Source organism: Condylura cristata, unplaced genomic scaffold (genome assembly GCF_000260355.1).
Source record: "Condylura cristata isolate star-nosed mole 26May11 unplaced genomic scaffold, ConCri1.0 scaffold00009, whole genome shotgun sequence".
In the NCBI taxonomy this organism is placed as follows: domain Eukaryota; kingdom Metazoa; phylum Chordata; class Mammalia; order Eulipotyphla; family Talpidae; genus Condylura; species Condylura cristata.
This window is the reverse complement of record NW_004567110.1, coordinates 18,320,551-18,342,371: the sequence shown is the minus strand read 5'-3', so window position 1 is coordinate 18,342,371 and position 21,821 is coordinate 18,320,551. Positions and strand designations below refer to the sequence as shown.

Below are 21,821 nucleotides of genomic sequence, written 5' to 3'. Positions count from 1 at the left end.
TATATATATATATATTAACAGTGGGAGCTAAGACAATATTTTTTAATATATTTCAATATTTCATTATTCTTGACAGCCAAGCCTAAAAGCATGACAACAGCATAATTCATGTCATGGTTACCAAATTTTCAGTGGACTTTGTATACTTATTAAATGAGTAAACTAAAAAAATATCTCTATATGTTAATGAAAAGTATATGTATTTCTAATGAAACTTTAATAGAAAATTATTGTGTTATTAATTCCTCCAGTATTGCCAAAATTACCTTTGCATTTTTAGTGTTTTAAACTATGAATTAAGTTGCCAAGATAAAAATATTCAACTATTGTGAAAGTACCTTGGAAAAAACAGTGATTATTGCTCTCACAGTGCAGGAAAATGTCTTGGAATACATTCTATTCTGTGAGACAGTTCAGAAATGTATTAGATAGAAAACAGTGTATAACACGGCTGCAATATGGCTTTATTTAGATATAAGAGGGAAAATATTTTTACTCAATTGTTTGCTAGAGGGCATTTTTTCTAGTGAGAAAGAATGCTAGATGAAATATTTAGTTTAAAACTTTTCCCACATGCAAGCTGTTAACCTTTATACTAAAACAATTCCCTTTTATAAAAGATAGTTTTTTTAGTGTGCACTGTAAACATACCATATTTTGAATTGTTATGTGGTTTTGAAAGTAACAACTTATACTGTTGTATTTGGGTATCTCTTATGGTGATTTTTGTCCTCATGTGATGCATTCTCTATAGTCCTAAAGAGATGTGTGGAAACTTGAAATGTGAGCCTAGTCGTAAGGGGTGTAAGAGAAGCGATTTCCCCAAAACTGATGAAAGTTTTATTATCAAAACATATGCAGGGGCCTATCTGGTGTTGCAAGGGGTTAAGTGTCAGCATTAAGAAACTATCTGCAGCCACTGCAGTACTTGTTCAATTCCCAGCCAGGGAGGCACAGCAGACCTCTTCTGTATAACCTGCTGTTCCCCTCAGCAGTGTATCTCAATAGATTTGCCTGTTCTGCTTCCCGTTTGTTTCTGGTGAATCCTCTCACCCCCACCCTCATATCTCTAACCTATACCTTAGCTCTTGTATGCATAAATAAATGAATATTAAAAAAAATAAATGCATGGAGAAGAAATTACAAGAAGAAATTCAACACCTACATCTGAAACCCTCAGGAATAAATAATTTTGCCATCATATTATTTCCACATTTAAAAATGTAAAAGGTGAAGAATCTGTACATTTTTTTTTTAAATCTCTGAAGAGCCTATGCTATCACTCCAGTATCAAAGATCATTTCCATAGTGAAACATGTGAGGATACATGGAATAAATGACCATCATCATTGATATACAAGCAGGTCAGTTTAGGTTTTTGTTTTTTCTGGGGTCAGGTCTTGATGCTTAATGATTCTACAGCACACTTTCAGTAAAAACCTTTAATTTTAGGAAGATTTAGGGCCATAGTGGTTATAACACTGAGACTACACTAAGCCATCAGGGAGATCACCAACTGTCTCTAAATGGACATTTTCTCTTGACTAAATCTTCAAATGAAGACAGTTTATTTTCTGCAGAGACTAAACACAGAGGAGTCTGTGACGCCTGTTTCTGAGATTTTGTCTAGGTTCCTGATACTCTTACATTTCATTCTTTTTGATTAACCTCAGTCCTAAAGTGAATTAATGGTCTCATCTCCTAAGATTTAAGAGGAAGATTTTTGCACAGCAATGAAACATTGAAGTCCAGTAATTGTTGCTTTCATAATGTATTAATGATTAAAAAATAGGTGATTCTTAAGATTTAGTGTAACAGTGTTCGTAGGAAAGGATGTCCTGAACAAACTCTGCAGATACAAATTTTGTGGACTCCACCCCCTACTCCAGTCACTGAAACTACAACTCCAACCAATGCCAAGGGGAGAACTGCAAGGACCCAGGGGTAGAGCTAAGATAACTGCAACCACCCAAGGGTTGCAGGCATTCTGGGACATTTGGGGATATAGAAGGGAGCCATGTTAGACACACTCTCTCTCTCTCTCTTGGCCTCATGGCTGACTGCTGGTCACTAGGCTCTTGATCAGCTTTCAGTGTGCTATTGGGGTTCCAAGTCAGTGGAACAGGTAGGATGCTCTAGTTAACCTGTATCTCTCTCTCTTTCCCTCGAGGATTTTAAACTGATTGCATTAATCTGGCAAGGGTCCTTTTATATTACAATCTCTTACCTTCATAATATACTTTAAACCCATGAGCACTAACTGCAAAATCACTGGTCAGACGTAGGGAAAACACAGATTTGGTACTTGTCACTGGTGGTGGCAGATGGAATCCTGTTAACCTAAAAACAAAACAAAACAAAAAAAGAGAGAGAGAGAGAGAGAAGTGATTGTTAGAGTTATAGATAATTTCCCCTCAAGGAGTTGAAATATCATTAAAAATATGTTTAGCAAATCCTCAAGCTTGGACCTCCCTGGTGAAACAAGAGGTTAAGTCTCAGCATTATCAAGCTATTAGCAGTCACTGCAACATGAGTTCCATCTCAGGTCAGGGAGTTGACCATATGGCACAGCAGACCTTTCCTATTTTGCTGGCTGCTTCTCAGTGGTATATTTCAGTCAATCCACCTGTTTTGCTCCCCACTCTGTCTCTGGTGAATTTTCTCAACATTTACACCTCTAGCCTATAACCCAGTTCTTGTGTGCATAAATAAATGAACATAAATATTTTATATATTTTAAAGATTTATCTATTTATGCATACAGAATTGGGGGTAAAGGCCAGAAGTGCAGGGAGTGAGAAGATTCACCAGAGACAGAGTGGGGAGCAAAACAGGCAGATCTGCTGAAATACACTGCTGAGGGGAGCAGCAGGTGGGTCAGGAGAGGCCTGCCACGCCATATGGGTTACCCACCTGGCCAGGGATAGAAATCCTGCCTCAGTGGCTGCAATAGCTTCATGGTGTTGTGCTTAAACCCATTGTACCACAGCAAGCCCACATAAATCTTTTTGAAAAATCCCCAAGCTTTGTATAAAAGTTTGTATGTTCTTATACATGTGTATATGTTTAGATATTATAGAGCATATGGTGTGAAGAGTTATTCAACAAAATAATTCACTGTAAATTTATTTAATTATACACTTATTTATATGCATGTGTATATATTACTGTTTATCATGTTTAAGCAATAAACCATCTATATGAAAATATTGATTAATTCAAACTTTGGGAAATTTGTGCATTTGTGTGTTCATTGTATGCAATGAAGTTTTCAGATGTTATTTTTGTTAAATAAATTATTTTTTCATTGCAATGCATATAAAGAGTGGGAGCTATAGACTAAGATTTAAGATTGAAGAAAGAGATGGGCTTTAAACATGAAATTGGGATACTAAAGTACTTGCAACTGAAAAGTGACTATGTTTTATCAGAGTTCCAAATGCTATTGAAGTTCTATTAAAATTAATAGTTGCAGATTACTCTTTGATTAATATTGCATAAAATTAATCTGATATTTTTACCACTTTTATTACTTCCTTTGTAATTATGTATTGCAATAGTTATAAGTTCAATTATATAAAAGGTGATTAAGTGTGAAAGTTGTTTTTAAACAGAAAGAAAAATTAAAAATAAGGTAAAAGTACATACACAAAATATTATTTTTTCTAAAACAAAGATACATAATATTTTTCTGATTTTTACCTATTGTTCTTTCCTCATTTTGTGAATATATACATAAAATTATATAAATAAATTATTTCTTTATATGCTTGTTATATTTTGTCCAACATTACATATGTAAGATTAATTTTAAACTAAAATAAACTTGTTTGCTTTGATGTATAGAATTTCTCAAATATAACTCATGTCTTCTTATACTCTAAAAAAATCATTCAGAAGTCCAAATAGATTCCATGTGCTCTATCAATATTTACCTTATTTAAATTAAAATTGAAGAAGATATAAAATTATGAATTTGTTGATTACCTTTAAAAGAACCAGAATTAGTCAATTGCATGTTAAAGTAAATATTTTTAATGAATTAACAGTTTCAAACAAAAAATTGATTATGACTTTAAAAACCATCTCATGTTGGAAGTTGTAAGAGACAAGGAGATATTAAACAACTTAATCAAGATTCACAACAGACTCAGGTCTAGGCTACCCTCTTAGTTTGTGTAGTTTTCTAATGACTATTCTTCAGCCTTTATCTTTGTTAATTGAATTAAGTGAAAATTATTAAACACTTGAAGTATAACATGCACAGACATACATATTGTTTTATGTGTGATTTCAGATTTTATACACAACTGAATATGTTCAAATGTTCAATATTTAAAGACAATTAAATTTATCTTTACATTTAAAATGATCTAAAATTATCTAATCATTAAAATTATCTAATCATTAAATAATCCCAAACAATAGGAAACAAACTGGAAAAATATGAAAAAAAAAATTTCCCCTTCAGCAAGAGTCAGATTTCTGCTGTTTATCTTTAAATAAGTAGCATGCAATAGCATGTTGTATAATGGGAGATTTATTTTTGTTTCATTTTAATCAAAGAGGGAAGATGTGCATTTTTAAACTTACTTTTATATTAGCTTTATCATTATGAGGATTTGCATTAACTTGTTTTAGTCTCTCCTGTAATAGACTGCTTGATTGATTTGCAAATAAATTTTTCTTTTATGAATCCCATTAGTTTCTTTTCTTTACAAAATTTTATTTTGTAACTCAATATTTATGTATGTGCTTACATATTAAGCATACTTCTTTCTCCTTTAGACACTAAGCTTTATGAAGTCAGTGCTTGAAAGTTACCAGTTTATCACTAGCGACTCATGCAATACATACTATGCGAAAGAATGTCAATAAATCATTGTTAAATTGATGAATTTAGGGTGACAGAAGAATATGCATGTCATGAGAAAACTTTCCCTTTTAAACTAAACTCTGTGTTCTTAGAGTAGTGTTCTCAAGAATTATAATATTGGAAAGAAAATTCAATTATTATACAAATTCAGATAGTCTAGGCAGATTCATATACAGAAAGTTATTTTTCACCATATTATTAACCTCAACAGTGGAAGGAGGATCTTAGATCTTTTGCACATCTATTTGACATATCTTCAAAGATACAACTCCTTTTAAAACTTATTTTCAGGTTAGTATTTGTATCAATATTATATGTTATAATATTTAAATATATTCAACTTCATTTGAATTTGTCTTTTATCTGGAATTATATATACCTTAATTTTCTAGATCATTTAAAAATATAGAACTTTATGTATAAACAATATGTTGCCTTTGGACATATTGTACACATAGATAATTATGAATTGTATTCTTTTGCACATAATACATTACACAATTTTTATGTAATCAATTATGTCTATTTTTATTCATGTAGTGTAACATTACACAGTAAATAGCACTTTATATTCCTTTAAAATTTATACCAGAGAATGTTATAATTCAAAATCCACACTCTGTGGCATGCTACTGCCAAGATAAATTGTATTATAACAGCATCCTCACAATGATTTCTCATTACTCACAATAAGATTTTGGGATATGATATATCTTACAATTTTACTTTAGTTACACAGTTCTTTAGAATGATACAGGTGATTTCTCTGAAACAAACTATTAACCCGTTTAATGTCAAAATGAATGAAAAAACCACAGGCACAAGTAGATATTTAAAGTAATGACTGTTCTAGAAAATAAATCAGGCATACCCTATTGATATTGGGGTACATGAAGCACAGTACAATAATTCATAGTTATGTCAAGAAGTCAGTTATTGGAAGATTAAAGCAAAAGGTGGCTATAGCAATATTTGAATAATTATATAATTTGTTGAGAGTAAATGAGCTGAAACTCCTGTCAAAATCCTAACTAAGGTAACACATCATGTGAGAAAAAGGCAAATGCACAATATTTGAATACATGGGGTAGGTGTAGACCTAAAATTATAAATGAATATAAATAAAGATATATGTATGGATAGGGACTAGGGAAACACACACACACACACACGTGTGTATGTATGTATATTAAGCATATACACACACACAAATAGGTAACCAGCTTTTATTTCTATTTATCTTAGTTCTCCACCATTTTGGAGATCCTGTATATCTTTTGAACTATACTTTTCAGGATACTTTTATTTGTCCTCAGTTATCTCTGTATAGTTTTGGCATTGCCAATGAAGTCACTTCCATAATATTTGGAATATAAATAAGTGTGTCTTTAAAATCTGGCAATTAATGAGATTAAGTCAGACATAACCCTATGCTCCAACACTGCAACTTTTAATATTTGGTACATTGAAAAGAAATCAAACAGTGCTGTAGATATATTATTACATTAATTTTGCTGCATTGCACTGTATGAATGTTGCTATATGCTTTGTGTACTCTACAGTCAATAATATAAAAATACGATTATATATATATATGTATACATACATATTTCAACAAAATGTGAATAGATAATTGTCAATATATTGTCAAACAATTGTAAAGTATATAATAAAATTCTTTAGAAAACATGGAATTTTTATGCTACACATATGCATGTATGTAAAACAAGTATACATTAGAAACATGGAATTTTATTTCTCTATTTTCTTCAGGCTTTAAAGGGTTTGAATATTTATCAAAAATGAGTGAGATTTACTTAGTCTGTGTTCTTACATAGTTACTAATATGCATTTATTATCTCTACTTTGAGATGCATTCCATTGGTGAAAACAGATTTTGAGTTTATTTAACCTAAAATGATCATAGAAAATGTTCTGAGATCCCCTATGCCACTCACTAAATTTTGTGTACTTAAACAAAATTTATTTTATTAGTTGAAATTTAATATAAACCAAACTAGAAAGCTTCTGCATAACAAAATAAACTAATATTCCATTATAATGAAAAGACAACCACCAAATGGAAAAAATATTTCACATCATATATGCATATATCTGACAAGGTGCTAATAGCCAAGATCTACAAAAAAAAAAAAAAATCATACAAATCAATAAAAAGAAAGAAAATAGGGCCCTCCCTGGTGGTGCAGCAGGTTAAAGCACAGCACTAAGAAGCTAAATCTACTTCCACATGAGTTCAATTCCTGCCTACCCCAGAGGTGATCCACATGGCGCAGTAGGCCACTCCAGGCTACCTGGCTGCTCCCCTCACCAGTGTACTTTGTCAATCTGCCTGTTCTCCTCCCCAGTCTGTCTCTGGTGATTCTCTCACCACCCCTGCACCCCTGGCCTGTACCCCAGTTCTTTATGAATAAATAATCTAAAAAAAAAAAAGAAAGAAAGAAAGAAAAAAGAAAACAAAGAAGCAAATAGTCCAATCAATAACTGAAAGAAAAGCTAACTAGGCAATTCCTCAAAGAGGACAAGTGGAGGGGGTTATATTAAGCAAAAGAAATGAGAAGATGGAAGTCAAATTTTGGATCATTTTACCCATATGTGAAGACCACACACACACACACACACACACACACACACAGCAAAGGAAGAGACAAAAGCAAACCCTTGAAATCTGACCACAGAACTGAGACTGTGAAAAGGAGATGGTGTGAGCAAAGTGCCTCATGGATTGTGGTAGAAGATTCATCGTTGCTTTGATAATGGATGAGATATGATAACAAGCATTTATAGAGGTGTAACGAGAGAGTGCAGAGGTAGGAAAGCAAGGAGAATAGAGATAGGAAAAAAAATTAAATCTCAGTTAATTTTCATAATTGTACAGCTTTTCATGCAAATACTTCAGTTTAGAGTCACAAAACTCTTGGAAATAGGGCTTACCTGATTTCCTAGAGGTTAAGTGTCAGCGCTATTACCGGCACAGCCTGAGTTCAATCTCAAGCCAGGGAGCTAACTCACATATGGTGCAGCAGACCTCTCCTGTCTCACCTGCTGCCCCTCAATAATGTGTTTCAGTAAAGCCACCCTTTATGCTCCCACTCTGCCTCTGGTGAATCCTATCACCCCCTGCATTTCTTGCCTGTACTCTAAATCTTAAACACACACACAAACACACACACACACATCCTGGAAATGCACCCTTTATGATTTCCAGTGATCTTTCTAACTATAACACAGCTTCCCTCTAGCTAGATACTTTAGAAACACAGGAACGATGACTTTAATCCACTATTCCTACTATGAAGTTACTTCTCACCTTGTGATTTCTATCCTCTGATAGGTGTGATATTTAATTTTACCAAAGAAGCATAATCACATGTTTTAAACAAAATCAAACATGCTTTCAAAATTAGAATATTTATATCACCAGCATGCTTTATTTGGCTGCAATTGCATCAAATGAAATAATATTCATTTCATTCTAATGATGAAATAATATTAAATGCTATCAATTGGGCCTTCCCTGGTGGCACAACAGGTTAGGATGCAGCACTGCAAGCTGGCCACAGTCTCTTCAGTGTGAGTTCCATCCCAGGCCCAGAGGTGATCCACATGGCTTGGCAGACCTCTCCTGACCTGCCCACTGCTCCCCTCAACAGTGTACTTCGTCAATCTCCCGGTTCTGCTCCCCACTGTCTCTGGTGAATCCTCTCACACCTTTGGCCTGTACCCCAGTTCTGTATGCATAAATAAATAAATCATTTTTTAAAAAATGTTATCAATTATGGTTATTGTTTCCAGTATGAATCAGGTTGCTTCCATTATGAATCAATATTGACAAACATTAATTCACTGTCCCCCTAACTTATAGCTATATGCCTTTGTTTTTATTACTCCATTTCCAAAATACAAAAGACAAAGTCTTGCAAGAAAAGCTATTTATTAAAAGTCATATTATAAATAAAAGGCAAAAACGGACATTCAGGCCATGTTCTTTATTTAGTTTTTAGAGAAGCTCAATTTGTTTTGTTCAATTTTTAATGAGGAGATAATATTTTTTTCTAAATTGTTCTGATGTGGAAAGTTCATGAGATCTGGCAATTAGAAAATCACCTTGTCATGAGTAGCCTCAGTGAGGTGACAAATCAAATTTAGTAATTATTAATAGGAAAAGAGGAAACAGAAAAAGCCCCATTTACTATGATTTTAAGAATATTAACTCCCCGGCTCCTGGGGAAATGAGTTATGGTGTAATTGACATTCAACTTAAAAAAGGACAATGCTTATTATAGACACAATGTAGGGGAAAATGAGAGACTAGATAAAAATTTAATTATTAAAACAGAAGGAAATTTTAAAATTATCACAAAATTTTGTTAATAAAGGTCAGTACAAATTTTTTTTGTGTGTGCCAGGTACTGAGTCAATGTTTTACAGGTTTAATCCATGAAACAGTGTGAAGATAAACTTTTAATATCTCCTTTACCATAAAGTTAAGAGTTTAGTAGTTTGTTTTCCTACTTATTTAGTGGAAGAAGATTGTGTGACTCCAAAATACATGTGATTAATATTTACTTAATACTTCTGGCAACACAGTTTAAATATAAGATGAAAAGAAAGGAGAGACAGGGCCTGCTTGGTGGTGTAGTGGGTTAAAGCACAGCACTATGAAGCTATTTGCAATCACTGCAGCACAAGTTCAACCCCTGGCCAGATAGGTGACCCACACCTATGTTTCCTGTCCTGCCCGCTGCTCCCCTCAACAGTATACTTCAGTCAGTCCCCCTGTTCTACTCCCCACACTGTCTCCTGTGAATCCTCTGGTGAATTTCCCTGTACCTCTGGCCTTTACCCTAGTTCTTGTATGCATAAATAAATAAATCTTAAAAAAAAAGGAAGGAGAGACATTTGAAACAACATTAAAAACAGAAAATGTCTTCCTATTAAAGGATGTGAACATAGAAATAATGCTGTTCAAAAAAAAAAAACTAAAGTAAGATAGGAAATAATTATATAAAATAAAGTTTAATCTTACAAATGAAATAAGTAAAAAAATAGAGTAGTAGAAAATTAACAACATAGTCCTCAATGTGCACATGTGAGAGCATATACAAGATGCTCATGCTAGCATTATTAATAATAATCCCAAAATGGATATAGCCCAGCAGATAAATAAATAATCCAGCATATATGAAAAATCATAGTAATGAAGATAGAATAAAAATATACATAATAATGTTTGAATTCCACTAATGTGATACTTAATAAAATTAAAAATAAGAAAATCTCATGTACTGCTCCTTCCATTCATGTAGATAGAAACATGATCATTCTCCAGAAATTTTCCATGGCAATAAAACAAAAATTGTCCATAAGTCCTAAATGCCCAACTGTAGGAATGATATGTAAGTTTCAGTTAAAGTATATTGCACTCAGAAAATTAAATGTGCATTGCTACCAAAATGCCCCCCAAAAAAGAACAAACCATTTAGAGAGTGTTATGTATCCAATGGATAGTCAAAAATTAAGATATTTAAAAATAAGTAATCAACAGATTATATATTAACACTATTAATCCTCTCACTTCCTTGCAGAATAGTCAATGAATCTTATTTCTTAGAAAATTTGAATAAATTTGAATGAGTCATCTCTATCTACTGAACCAACCCTTGCAATGTGATCAGACAATTTTGAACCCTGTAACTGAAAACTCTGTACAGGTTTTCACATTGTCTATAATACAATGCTAAAAACAATGCAAATGCATATCTATTAAAATAGAGTATCCTATTCATCAATAAAATGTAGTATACTCATATGATTTACTAAAGATAATGACAATGAGTGAATTATAACAAAGTGTAACAACATGGATGGCATGTGGTTTCAAAAGAGCAATCCCTAGAAAACAATATCAATAACCATATATATTTTATGACTAATAAGCTGTACTCTAAGCTATTTATACCCAAACTTCTGTGTTTTGAATACCTAATTTTGTCATCTTAAAAAAGTTCCTGACATTTATGAAATTTAATTTTCATCTATTTTATGATATTAGAAGAACATCTGAAATAACTTAATGAGAATTGTATGTAAATAGAATGAATATGGTAAAATAGATAGGGAGTATACATATTTCTTTTTAGAATGTTAAATATTAATGATTTCATATGAATTCATAAAAAGATACTTAGCTCTAGAAATTTTATGTAGGTTTTCAGATTGCCATTAAAACTTCCTTTTACTAAAACATGTATTTGTATGTACAACAAGTTTCTCTGTCTTTTTGATTGTATCACTTTAAAAACAATGAATATTTATGGTGAGTTGGTGACTTGCACCAGAAATATCACTAGTTCATGAGTGATAACACCAGGTGTAGGTTGCTTTTAGGATATCAATGCTGTTTTACTGAAAAACAGGTCAACAGAATTAAACCTTTCACTTACTTGCCAGAAAAGACTGAATAAGTATAATCCATGGAACAAAATGTTTAAATTTTCTATTGACATCTTTTGTTTTATATTTTAACCCCTGTTTTAATGGCTTAATTTAGTCTCTTTCTTCACTAATAGTCAGCTCAATTCTTTTTTTGGCAACATGCCTAGTATAAACAGCAAGTGATTGTGCATACTCTTGAATCCTTGCCTTCCTCAGTTTTGAAAGGCTCTTTTATGTTGATAAAAAGTTCTAGAAACCCATCTGTCCTTGAGATCTATCCAATCATTAATTTGAATGTTCTAAAGTGAGGAATGATATCTAACAAGAAGAGTCATTAACTGCCTAAGGTACATCAAAAATTTAATTGGCTTTTTTCATTCACTTGCATGCCCTATGGTGATACAAGGAGACTAGAAAATTAAAGTGCTGGAGAGGAGGGTCCTAACCAAGATACAACATGTTGTTCAAACTTGGTCATGGAAAATGTATTTCTACCTTCAATTTCTGTGTTTTCTGAGGTCTGTATGTTCTATACAAGGGTGTTACAAGGTCATAGTTGAATTAACAGTAAAATCTACTTTGTTATTTGATTCTCATTAATGTTATAGGTTAATAAGACAATCCTGATGTTGTTTCTTTTCATTATTGAGTAAACAATTATTAATATCACATGCAATTTAAACAATTAAATTATTAACAATTATTAATATCACATGCAATTTAAACACACACACACACATATACAACAATCATCTATGAGCTGCATCAGGGGGTAGAGCATCTTCATGTCCAGATTTTTTTTAACAAAATATATAAACAGTAAATAAAGATTGGTTCTATCTATGAAGGAGAAAGTCTTCAGAGATAGCAAATTGGATTGGCCATATCATTCTCAGTCACATATTTTTGACACATGTTGGGAATAGAGTTAATAAAGGCTGTACTGCTCTTAAGTATACTCTATGACCTTTTGTGTCTGTTGTTTAAAAAATGACTTTAGATATTCATACTTTTGAAGAATTTTCTACATCAACATTATATCTACAGGAAAGAAGATGAATCATTTTGTTCTACTGAAAGAAGCGGAAGTAGGCTGAGGAAAGATTTAACATGAGTAATAGAAAGTTTTGTGGCAAATTCAGGGTCCAAAGGAGAGAAGAAAGCATACAAAATTAATCATTTACAAAGAAAACTACTGTGTTTGATTAAGAACATTAATGGGAATGCAGCCAACATTTTCTGAAGGAATAATGACTTATCAATTACACAAGCAAGAACTCAAGCTACAGATTTTAGTTTATTCACTCTAATTACTGTCCTTTGATTATTTCCCTTAGGCTTGCAAATTCTATGATTATGTGAAGAATCTAGTGAATTTTTCTAAAGTAAACAAGAAATTGCAGCAGTGTGTATTTCATTGTTTACATCTATGCCTCACAGTACTGAGAAAAAAATTCAGTAATTGAAATTTGATATAACAAAAAGGTAAGTGAGGCACAAATAACTCAGTTACTGTAACTGATTAAGATTATGAGTAATCACTAAGTAAAGAAACTATAGGATTAAAAAAATTATCATAAAAATAGGAAGAAAAACATTACAGCTTTTTCTGAAGAAATTTAATTGCTCAAGAATACATTTTAAAAATTTACTTGAAATATGCTTTTTTATAACTTCTCAGAAACAGACAGCTGGGACAGATTATTTATTGAGTTATTATCCCCATTATCATTTAAAATGTGGGCTATGTTAGCTCTTGTTCATTTTTTCACTGTATTACACAAATACAGTAAAATGAATCTAGACTTCTCATTCATTTAAGATTGATACTAGACCTAAATATAAAAGCTATCATTATAAAATTTCAAAGGAAAATATCTTAGCCTCACTGGATAAGCAAATATTTACCTGACTTGAGAACCTTACCAACAAAAATAAATTAGACTTAATCATTGTCACTTCACACCTGATAGAAAGACTATTACAAGAAAGACAACAGATAGGATTTGCTGAGGATGTAGTCAAAAGGAACACTTACACTTTCTGGTGGAATGTAAATCGGTATGGCCACTAAGGAAACAATATAAAGTTTCGTCAAAGTATTAAACAAAAAGCTATTGTAAAATTGTAAAGTAAAAATAAAAATCAATGAACAACTATGAACCAGAGACATTCTACTGGGGTGGAGAGGAGATTAGGAACAAAATTGGGGCAGAAAGAGCACCCAGGACTATGGTGATGGCACATGGGTAAATTGGTGGGAAGTCCACAGGGATTACAATCAAGATGAAAAAAAATGTACAAAATGAAGAATGATGTTATATATACACTATATGTAAAATGCATGTGTGTATGTATACATATTATATATAATAAAGACGATATATAATATATATAATAAAATCTGAAAAATGGAACTACCATATGTTCCAGCAATCGCACTTCTGGGTATCTAGCTAAAGGAAATAAAATTACTATCTTGAAGAAATATTTGAATTCCCATATTCATTGCAACATTATTCACAATATTCAAAACATGAAAACAATCTAAGTGGTCTTTGGTGGATGGGTGAAGGATATCTAATACATTAGTACATAAAATGAAATATCACTTTTCCATCAAAATGAAGATATTCCTTTAATTTTCAACAACATGGAAAGATCTTGAGATTATTATGTTAAATGAAATAAGTTAGAGAACTGAAAATACTGTATGTTCTTACTTTATATATGAAATCTAAAAAAGCTAAACTGATAAAAATAGAGAGAAGAGTGGTGGTTGACAGTAGCCAGGGATTGGGGGATATGGGAAGATGTTGGTCAGAGGTTAAAGCTCCTAGTTGTGAGATCAGTAATTTCTGGGGATCTAATGTACACCCTGGTGACAAAAGTAAATGATGATGTATCCTACATATTTGAAAGTTTGAGGACAGTAGATGGTAAATGTTCTTTCCACATGTGTGTAGTTATGTGAAGTGATCAATATATTAATGAACCTTATTTTTACAATCTCACTATATGCATATGTGTATTAAATAATCACATTATATACCTTAAAATTAACAATGGAAGTCAGTTATATCTCAATACATCTAGAAAACAAAATAATGAAATAGGATTCTCTTTCCTTGCTAACTGCTCCTCAACTAGTTTTCTATTTTTGCGTAGTAGTTGTTTACACCTATGATCTCCCACTTCTCCCATAAAAGCTTTTGTATGTTTGCACTTATTTGCATTATTTTTAGTTCTTCTTTTAGTTATAACATTATTAATTCATGCAATTCATATTACTCAAGAAAGTAAAGTTTTTATTTTTACATTTCTTCATTACAATTACACTTATAGAAACTATTTAGAAAATCAGTTATAGCAAAACGTAATATTTTTTAATTGTAAAATAAGTATGAATAAATATTTTGTATGGTGACATTTTATTTGTTGATTAGTCCTCCGTGTTCTGCATATGACTATTTAGTGTGGGGTGAGATGCTATTTACCAGAATACTTTTCATCTAACAAGAGGATGATGTGTTTTCTGAGTCAATGCTGTTGCTGATATCGGAATTATAGAGGGAAAAAAACAATGACCAAAATATCTTACAATAGGAGTGTAATTAAGTGATTGTTGGGGTATGGTTGGCTATGAGTAGACAGTAATTTTATACCTACAAAAATTTTTGTCACATGTGAACTATGGATATTTTAATACAAGGTGACTATCTATGGACATAAAATAGCACATAAAATATGATCGTAAAAATATACAAATATATTTGTCTGCCTTATGAGGTTAAGGGGTAGCTTTTATTTCTTCTAATATAATTTAATTATTGGAAAGTGCAACAGCATGGAAAAATAAACAAAGCTTAAAATTCCTGTTATTATCTCAAACCATATTTATTTTAGATATGAGCATCTGTTCTGAGCTAAATATATATATAAAGAAATTCTAAAATGGTGTGTTACAGTATTACATACAGTCACACCTATAATTTTTATTTAATAGATTAAAAAACCTTACAGGAATACAAAAATTGGTGTTTTAGGTCAATAGTTTAAAAATGTAAGTGTGGTTACAAAATCCAATATGTCTATTTATACAAGCAGGAATGATAAGACCTACAAACCATTTTTTCTGCACTATTGTAAGGCAAGTATAGAAAATTATTTTAAATATATATTGGGATAAAGTGTTAAGTCTTAGCACTGTGAAGCAATGTGCAGCCACAGCAGCATGAGTTCAATTCCCAACCAGAGAGGTAACCCACAAGGTGCAGCAGATTTCTCCTGCCTTGCCTGCAGCACCTATTAGCATTGTATTTTAGTAGATCTGCCTATTCTGCTCCCTGCTTTCCCTCTAGTGAATCCTCTTACCCCCAAAACATCACTTTTGTACCCCAGCCCTTGAATGCATAAATAAATAAATCTTAAAACAAACAAACAAAAAACTAGTGGAGCTCAAGGAAAATAACAAAATTTATGTATCAATTTCTGAGAGATATAGAACAGCAGACATACCATAATGGCACATATTAAATGAAAATGTGAGAGAAACAAAAAACTCAAAACAGTAATTCAGAGACAGACACAAAAAGGTATCAAACTGCCAGGAGCAGTTGTGACTTCAAGTGAAATAGCAGACTTCGTGTATAAGCATAGTCTGAAAGCAGCTGCAAGTTACATATATCCCTTCTTATTTCCTTAAATATAAAACCCAATAAAATCATTGGATAGCCACAGTGAGAAAATACCACTGACTACATATTAGATGAAAGTCCGTAAAACAAATACCAAGAATAAATTTGAAATTTATATTTTTGTTTCTTTTTATATATTATGCATGTTTAAACCTATTTGCTTTTAATAGTAGTCTTATTCATCAATATTTATCAAATATTGCTAAGAAAAATGGACTTGAATGCATATATCATATTTATTTCATTTAATCCATGTAATAGAATCATTATAAATCATATTTTTTGTTTGTTTTATGAGTTTAAGTTGTGAACTCATACAAAATGGGTTCCATTGATGAGTCTGCCTTATGTGACTTACAATGATATGAACTTTGGGTAAGTAATAGCTTAATTTTCACAGTTGTAAAATGATAATAATAGTAATATTTTCATATTGTTTGAGTAGGGGAGAAATTAAACAATAGTATAGTATAATGAATATAAAACACTTAATGCAGTGTCAGGTACAAGGGAATTACTCAATAAATGCTAAGAGTAATAAATGCTGAGCTTTCATTACATTGTAATCCCCATAAAATCTCTGTAAGTGAGGTGCTTTTATTCCCCATTTACATATTAAGAATGAATGAGAACTATAAATTACCTTTGCCCAACTGACAAAATATTTTAAGTTCATAGAGGCCGTAATTACTTTTTTACTAAAAACAAAAAAAAAGAAAAAGAAAAAGAGGAGAGATAAAACAAGACTGTGTTCTATCATTTTCAGTGGGGCTAGAGAGAATAAGTAGGTGCTTCTGTAAACCATGACATCATTGAATCAATAGTTCAAAATTGCCAAATAAGATGGAAAAGGCTTTGTTTCTTTTTTTAATATTATCATTTATATCAGGCCTTCCCTGGTGGTGCAGTGGGTTAAAGGTCAGCACTGTGAAGCTGTTCACAGCTACTGCAGCACAAATTCTGTCCTTCGCTGGGGAGCTGACCCACATGCACAGTTGAGCTCCCCTGACTCACCGGCTCCTCCCATCAGCAGTGCATTTCTATCGATGTGCCTATTCTGCTCCCCACTCTGTTTCTGGTGAATTCTCTTACGCCCCACACCTCTGGCCCATACCCCAGTTCTTAAATGCAATAAATAAAGAAATTTTTAGAAATATATCACTTAAATAGTATGCATTTCTGATATAATGAAATTTTATGTATTCATGCATCTTTTATATATATTGATTTAGATGACTAAAAGCCTGATAATTATCTTCCTTTTCCTTTTATGGACTGTCATCTGGATGAGTACAGGTGAAGGCAGATACCTATAAGTGCACATGTGCCTCTAGTACAAAAAAGCACATGTGCACACACTGTTTTGTCTGTTTTCTCTCCAGACATTTCTATCTTGTGTCCTTAACGAAAGCCATCAACCATGATGATGAAATAGCACTATCAAATGTGTCTGTCATAAAGTATAAAATATATATATATATATATTTTTTTAAAGATTTATTTATTTGTTCATACAGTACTGGGGTACAGGCCAGAAGCTCAGGGGCGGTGAGAGGCTTCACCAGAGACAGAGTGGGGAGCAGAACAGGCAGCTCCACGAAGTACATTGCTGAGGGGAGCAGTGGGCAGGTCAGGAGAGGTCTGCCACGCCATGTGGTCACCTCTGGGGCAGGCGGGAATCGAACTCCTGCAGAAGTGGCTTTAGCTTCTCAGCGCTGCGCTTTAATCCACTGTGCCATTAGGGAGGGCCATAAAGTACATTTTTAAATAGATGTATATTGGAAGAGCATAACAGCAGAAAAGGAAAAGAAAATAGAAATTTTCTGACTATAGAGTCAAAAAAAAAAAGGAAAAATAGGAATTGCCAGTAATCAAACTAGACAAATTTTGTTTTGCATAGACATGTAGTTTGAAACAACTCAGGCATTTTTAGCTGTCCTTCTCACTGGACACTGTTCCAATGTGTACTAACAAGGTCTTATATTCAATTATCAGAATCATGATATGAGAAACAGAATATGAGAAACAGGCCTCATTTTATTATTATCACCTTCTGTTTTGAGTATAAAGAGATGACATACCAATGGCTGGTAATTAACAGTACTGTTTACTATGCACTGCAATGTAACTTACTTGCTGGTCTAGCATTTTCCCACTATATAATTTACTACAGGGGTAGCAGGGGTAATATGTATCAAACTTTTAATTAAATGGAAAAAAAATCAGTGCAAAAGAATATTGGAAGACTGATGAAAATATAAATGCTTAATGCTGATAATATGCTTCTGTAGATCAGTAAGTCAAACATACACTATCAATTTTCAAATGAATAATACATGAGTAATGAGTAACAGAATCACAGAATAATAACTTAAGCATGGCCAGATATCTAAAAAAAATATATAATTCCTATAGGTTATCTGTTTAGAATGTTTTGAATTAGAATTTCAAAACACTAAACACTTTACAAAAAACATATACATATTGGTCAAATTCTAGCACTGTCATATATCTGGTATTTTATACCTGGTAAAATTAGATTTGATCTATTCTTACAGGAACTTTTAGTAAAAGAAAAAGGATACGTAATATATTTAGATACCCTACTTGCCAAAAATAAATTCTGAAGAAACACTGAAATAACAGGGTAGCAGCTAATTTTCACAGCTGTTTTATCAGTTACCTTAAAAATAAGTAATTGCGTCTGTATGGACAATAAGATAAATGTGCCTGTTGTTGACATGTAATAATCTACTTTTAAGATAATTAAATTTTACAAACCATACATAGTATTTTTAAAATCTATTCTACAGAACGTGGATATATATTTTGAGTATGTCTGCATATTGTTGTATATTAATTTGGTATATACCAGTGAAGGACACGTTGCCTGTTCTGTTTTAACTTTATCAAAAGTTATGCCTATACAGAATGATATCTGAGATAAGTGTTAAAAAATAAAAGGATACCTTTAGCAGTTTAAAGAGGTCTCAATTCAATTTACCTTCACTTTTTATTTTTGAGAGACAATACATCAGTATTATGGAATCAGAGACAACAAGCTAATTAGTTCAAGGGATGGTATATTTCCAAATGAATAACTAGATGGTGAATAAACTTCTTTAAAATTGTACTGCAAATGTTAAACATTTTTTGGAAAATAAACTACTTTTACCCATAAAATATATTCCCATTCAAAATACACTAACCTTGTCCTAAAGTTTGTAGGATGAGGATGTCCATCATATAAGGATAAGTAGTCGTATTCTTCTTCTAGCGCAAATGACTGAAAAACAATTTGTATTCTATTCCGTTCTTCTGCTATAATTACCCATGTACAGTTTGCACCATTTGGATATCCATATGGAAAACCAGGGCTTTCTATAGTGCCATTAAGTCCTTTTAAAGTTCCACCACATGTATAAATAAATCCTGCAAAAAAACAAAACAAATAAAACAGACATTAACATTATATAAAACAAGAACAACCCGAGCCATTATTTTCAAAAAACCCTTTGTTTCCCAAATTTCCATGTACAGTAACTTTGTAAATGAAAATTTAAGATTTTTGTGAATAACATAATTTTAAAAATTAAATCATTTTCACAGCTCTCCTCCCAAGACTGCCACCTGTGTTTAGGCAGGCATCTCTTTTAATAAACCTGTCTCTTCAGAGGCAGTTCTCCGGCTCATATATGGCTTTGTAAGTGACTGTCTACTTCTTTCTCCTTTTCCAAATAAACCTGCCCTTTTGGATATACTTTTTAAAAAAAGTTAAAGCACATTTAGCAAAATTCTAGGCTTATCTAATCACATAAATATTGTGGTGAAATTCCCCACAAACAACTGATTCATTACCTATTACATAATCTATCAGACAAACACAATGCTAGAACGTGATTATGTTCCTGAAATAGCTTCCCGTCTAATTGTGAACACTCATAAATACCAACTGAAAATGGGATATGTTTAAGTATGTGTTTAGAGTCTTGAGGAATTTGACTACAGTTTTTCTTGGTAAAACATGCTAATTTGAGGGGACATACATATCTTTACCATGCGGCCCATGCTTCAGGAAGGAATTCCCCACCCTGAGTCTAGCAGATCAATAAATGCCTAGGGCCTCAAAGTTAGAAAACAAGCAGTTCTGTAATTGTTTTATCTTTGACCACTTTGACCAGAGTGGTTGGCCCAGATGGAAGCAGCTCCAAGTTAACCATATCATAGTGAAACCTAAGTTTGGAGACAAATATGTATCAAAAAATTGAAGCCGGGCCCTCCCTGGTGGCGCAGCAGGTTAAAGCACTGCACTAAGAAGATTAAGCCACTTCCTCATGAGTTCGATCCCCGCCTGCCCTAGAAGAGATCCACATGGTGAGACAGACCTCCTGACCAGCCTACTGCTCCCCTCAGCAATGTACTTCATAGATCTGCCTGTTCTGCTCCCCACTCTGTTCCTGGTGAATCCTCTCACCCTCCGCATCTCTGGCCTGTACCCCAGTTCTGTATGCATAAATAAATAAATCTTAAAAAAAAAATTGAAGCCTAGACACCTAAAACTCACACTCTTAAGAACTTTTGTTTTAGTTCTTTGGGAAATCTAAATTGTTGAGAACAGAAATCTAGGCCCATGACTAGAAAAACTTTCCTCTGTGTTTTTGTGGAAATAATTAATGTATGCATCTGGAATACAGGTGTCTTCCACTTTTTTGAAATTTGCATTCTGCCACTTTATGAAATACTGACCCTAGCACCTGATTTCACTAAGAGAAAAATCAAAGACTATTTCTGCTTTACGACAAAGCCTTTGCTTTGCGGCTGAATGGGAGCTACAGCTGTGACCCTGCCGGGGGAAGAGCACAGCCACCTTCCCAGGGAACTGCTTTCTGCAGAGTGTGTATGTATCATCATCTTGCTTTTACTACAGGTTAGTGTTCTTTTAGGTTTTATGTTAGTGGGTATGATTTGGTAGGTTGTTTTTTTGGCTCAGAAATGTTTCCCCATGAAAAATTGCTTCTCTATGTGCTGTTCCTGCTCCGAGGTTCCCCTGGCCCCAGAGAGTGGGATAGGCCTACTTTCTGTCGTTGTATAGGGGATTCTAAAACCCTGATAACATGTACTTAAATAACACTGTTTTGTTCAATGTCATTTTGTTTTAATTTTGGTGAATGGAAATAATCCTGGCAGACGTGGAGAGGAAGTTATTTGAGAACCGGGTTTTGTTGCTTAAAGTTGTAGTTTCCGTGAAGTAATTGTTGATATAAAATGAGGACTTCCTGTGCCCTGATCAGAGAGATGTGCTGTAGGGAAACGCATCTGTGGATTCAAATACTCTGAAAAGAATTCTTGCCCTAAATGGCATTTCCTCATCTGTGGATTGTACGTAAAGTTTATTTTCTATAAAACTTTAAATTAGAGATATCAAATGGTTTGAGAGGAGAACCTGCCATACTACGCAAAACATGTGTTTTGGGGGCCAGATGTAAAAATGCAGAATACTTCAAGCTTTCCTTAGTGAAAAGGTACAAATACTTGTATAGCTAAGGACATTTTGACAAGCACATGAAAGTTGGGAAGCCAGAATTATAGACTGTAGCAGACAGAAAGACTGGGATCATTCTCTGCTCTCTTCTCAAGAGCAATTCCCTTTGGGTGAGGGAGTCACTTCTCAATTAAACAGCTGTATATTTTGGCATAATTGATGCTGACACTAGTGGTGAAACCTGTGGCTCATGGCCGGGTTAATCAGTGTAATCCTATCCTCTTTAGTTTATCCTCCTGAACACCTA

General features: G+C 32.9%; 1 protein-coding gene across 1 annotated transcript in view; it reads right to left on the bottom strand.

Annotated features, from left to right (window-relative positions):
* The window catches only part of CSMD3 (CUB and Sushi multiple domains 3), a 764,662-nt gene that overhangs the window by 647,983 nt on the left and 94,858 nt on the right, over positions 1–21,821 (bottom strand). Inside the window, exons 2-3 of the mRNA XM_004679632.2 lie at positions 19,242–19,464; positions 2,228–2,340 (exon numbers count right to left, since the gene is read on the bottom strand). Coding sequence (XP_004679689.1) covers positions 2,228–2,340; positions 19,242–19,464 — 336 coding nt within the window. The remainder of the gene's footprint in view (positions 1–2,227; positions 2,341–19,241; positions 19,465–21,821) is intronic.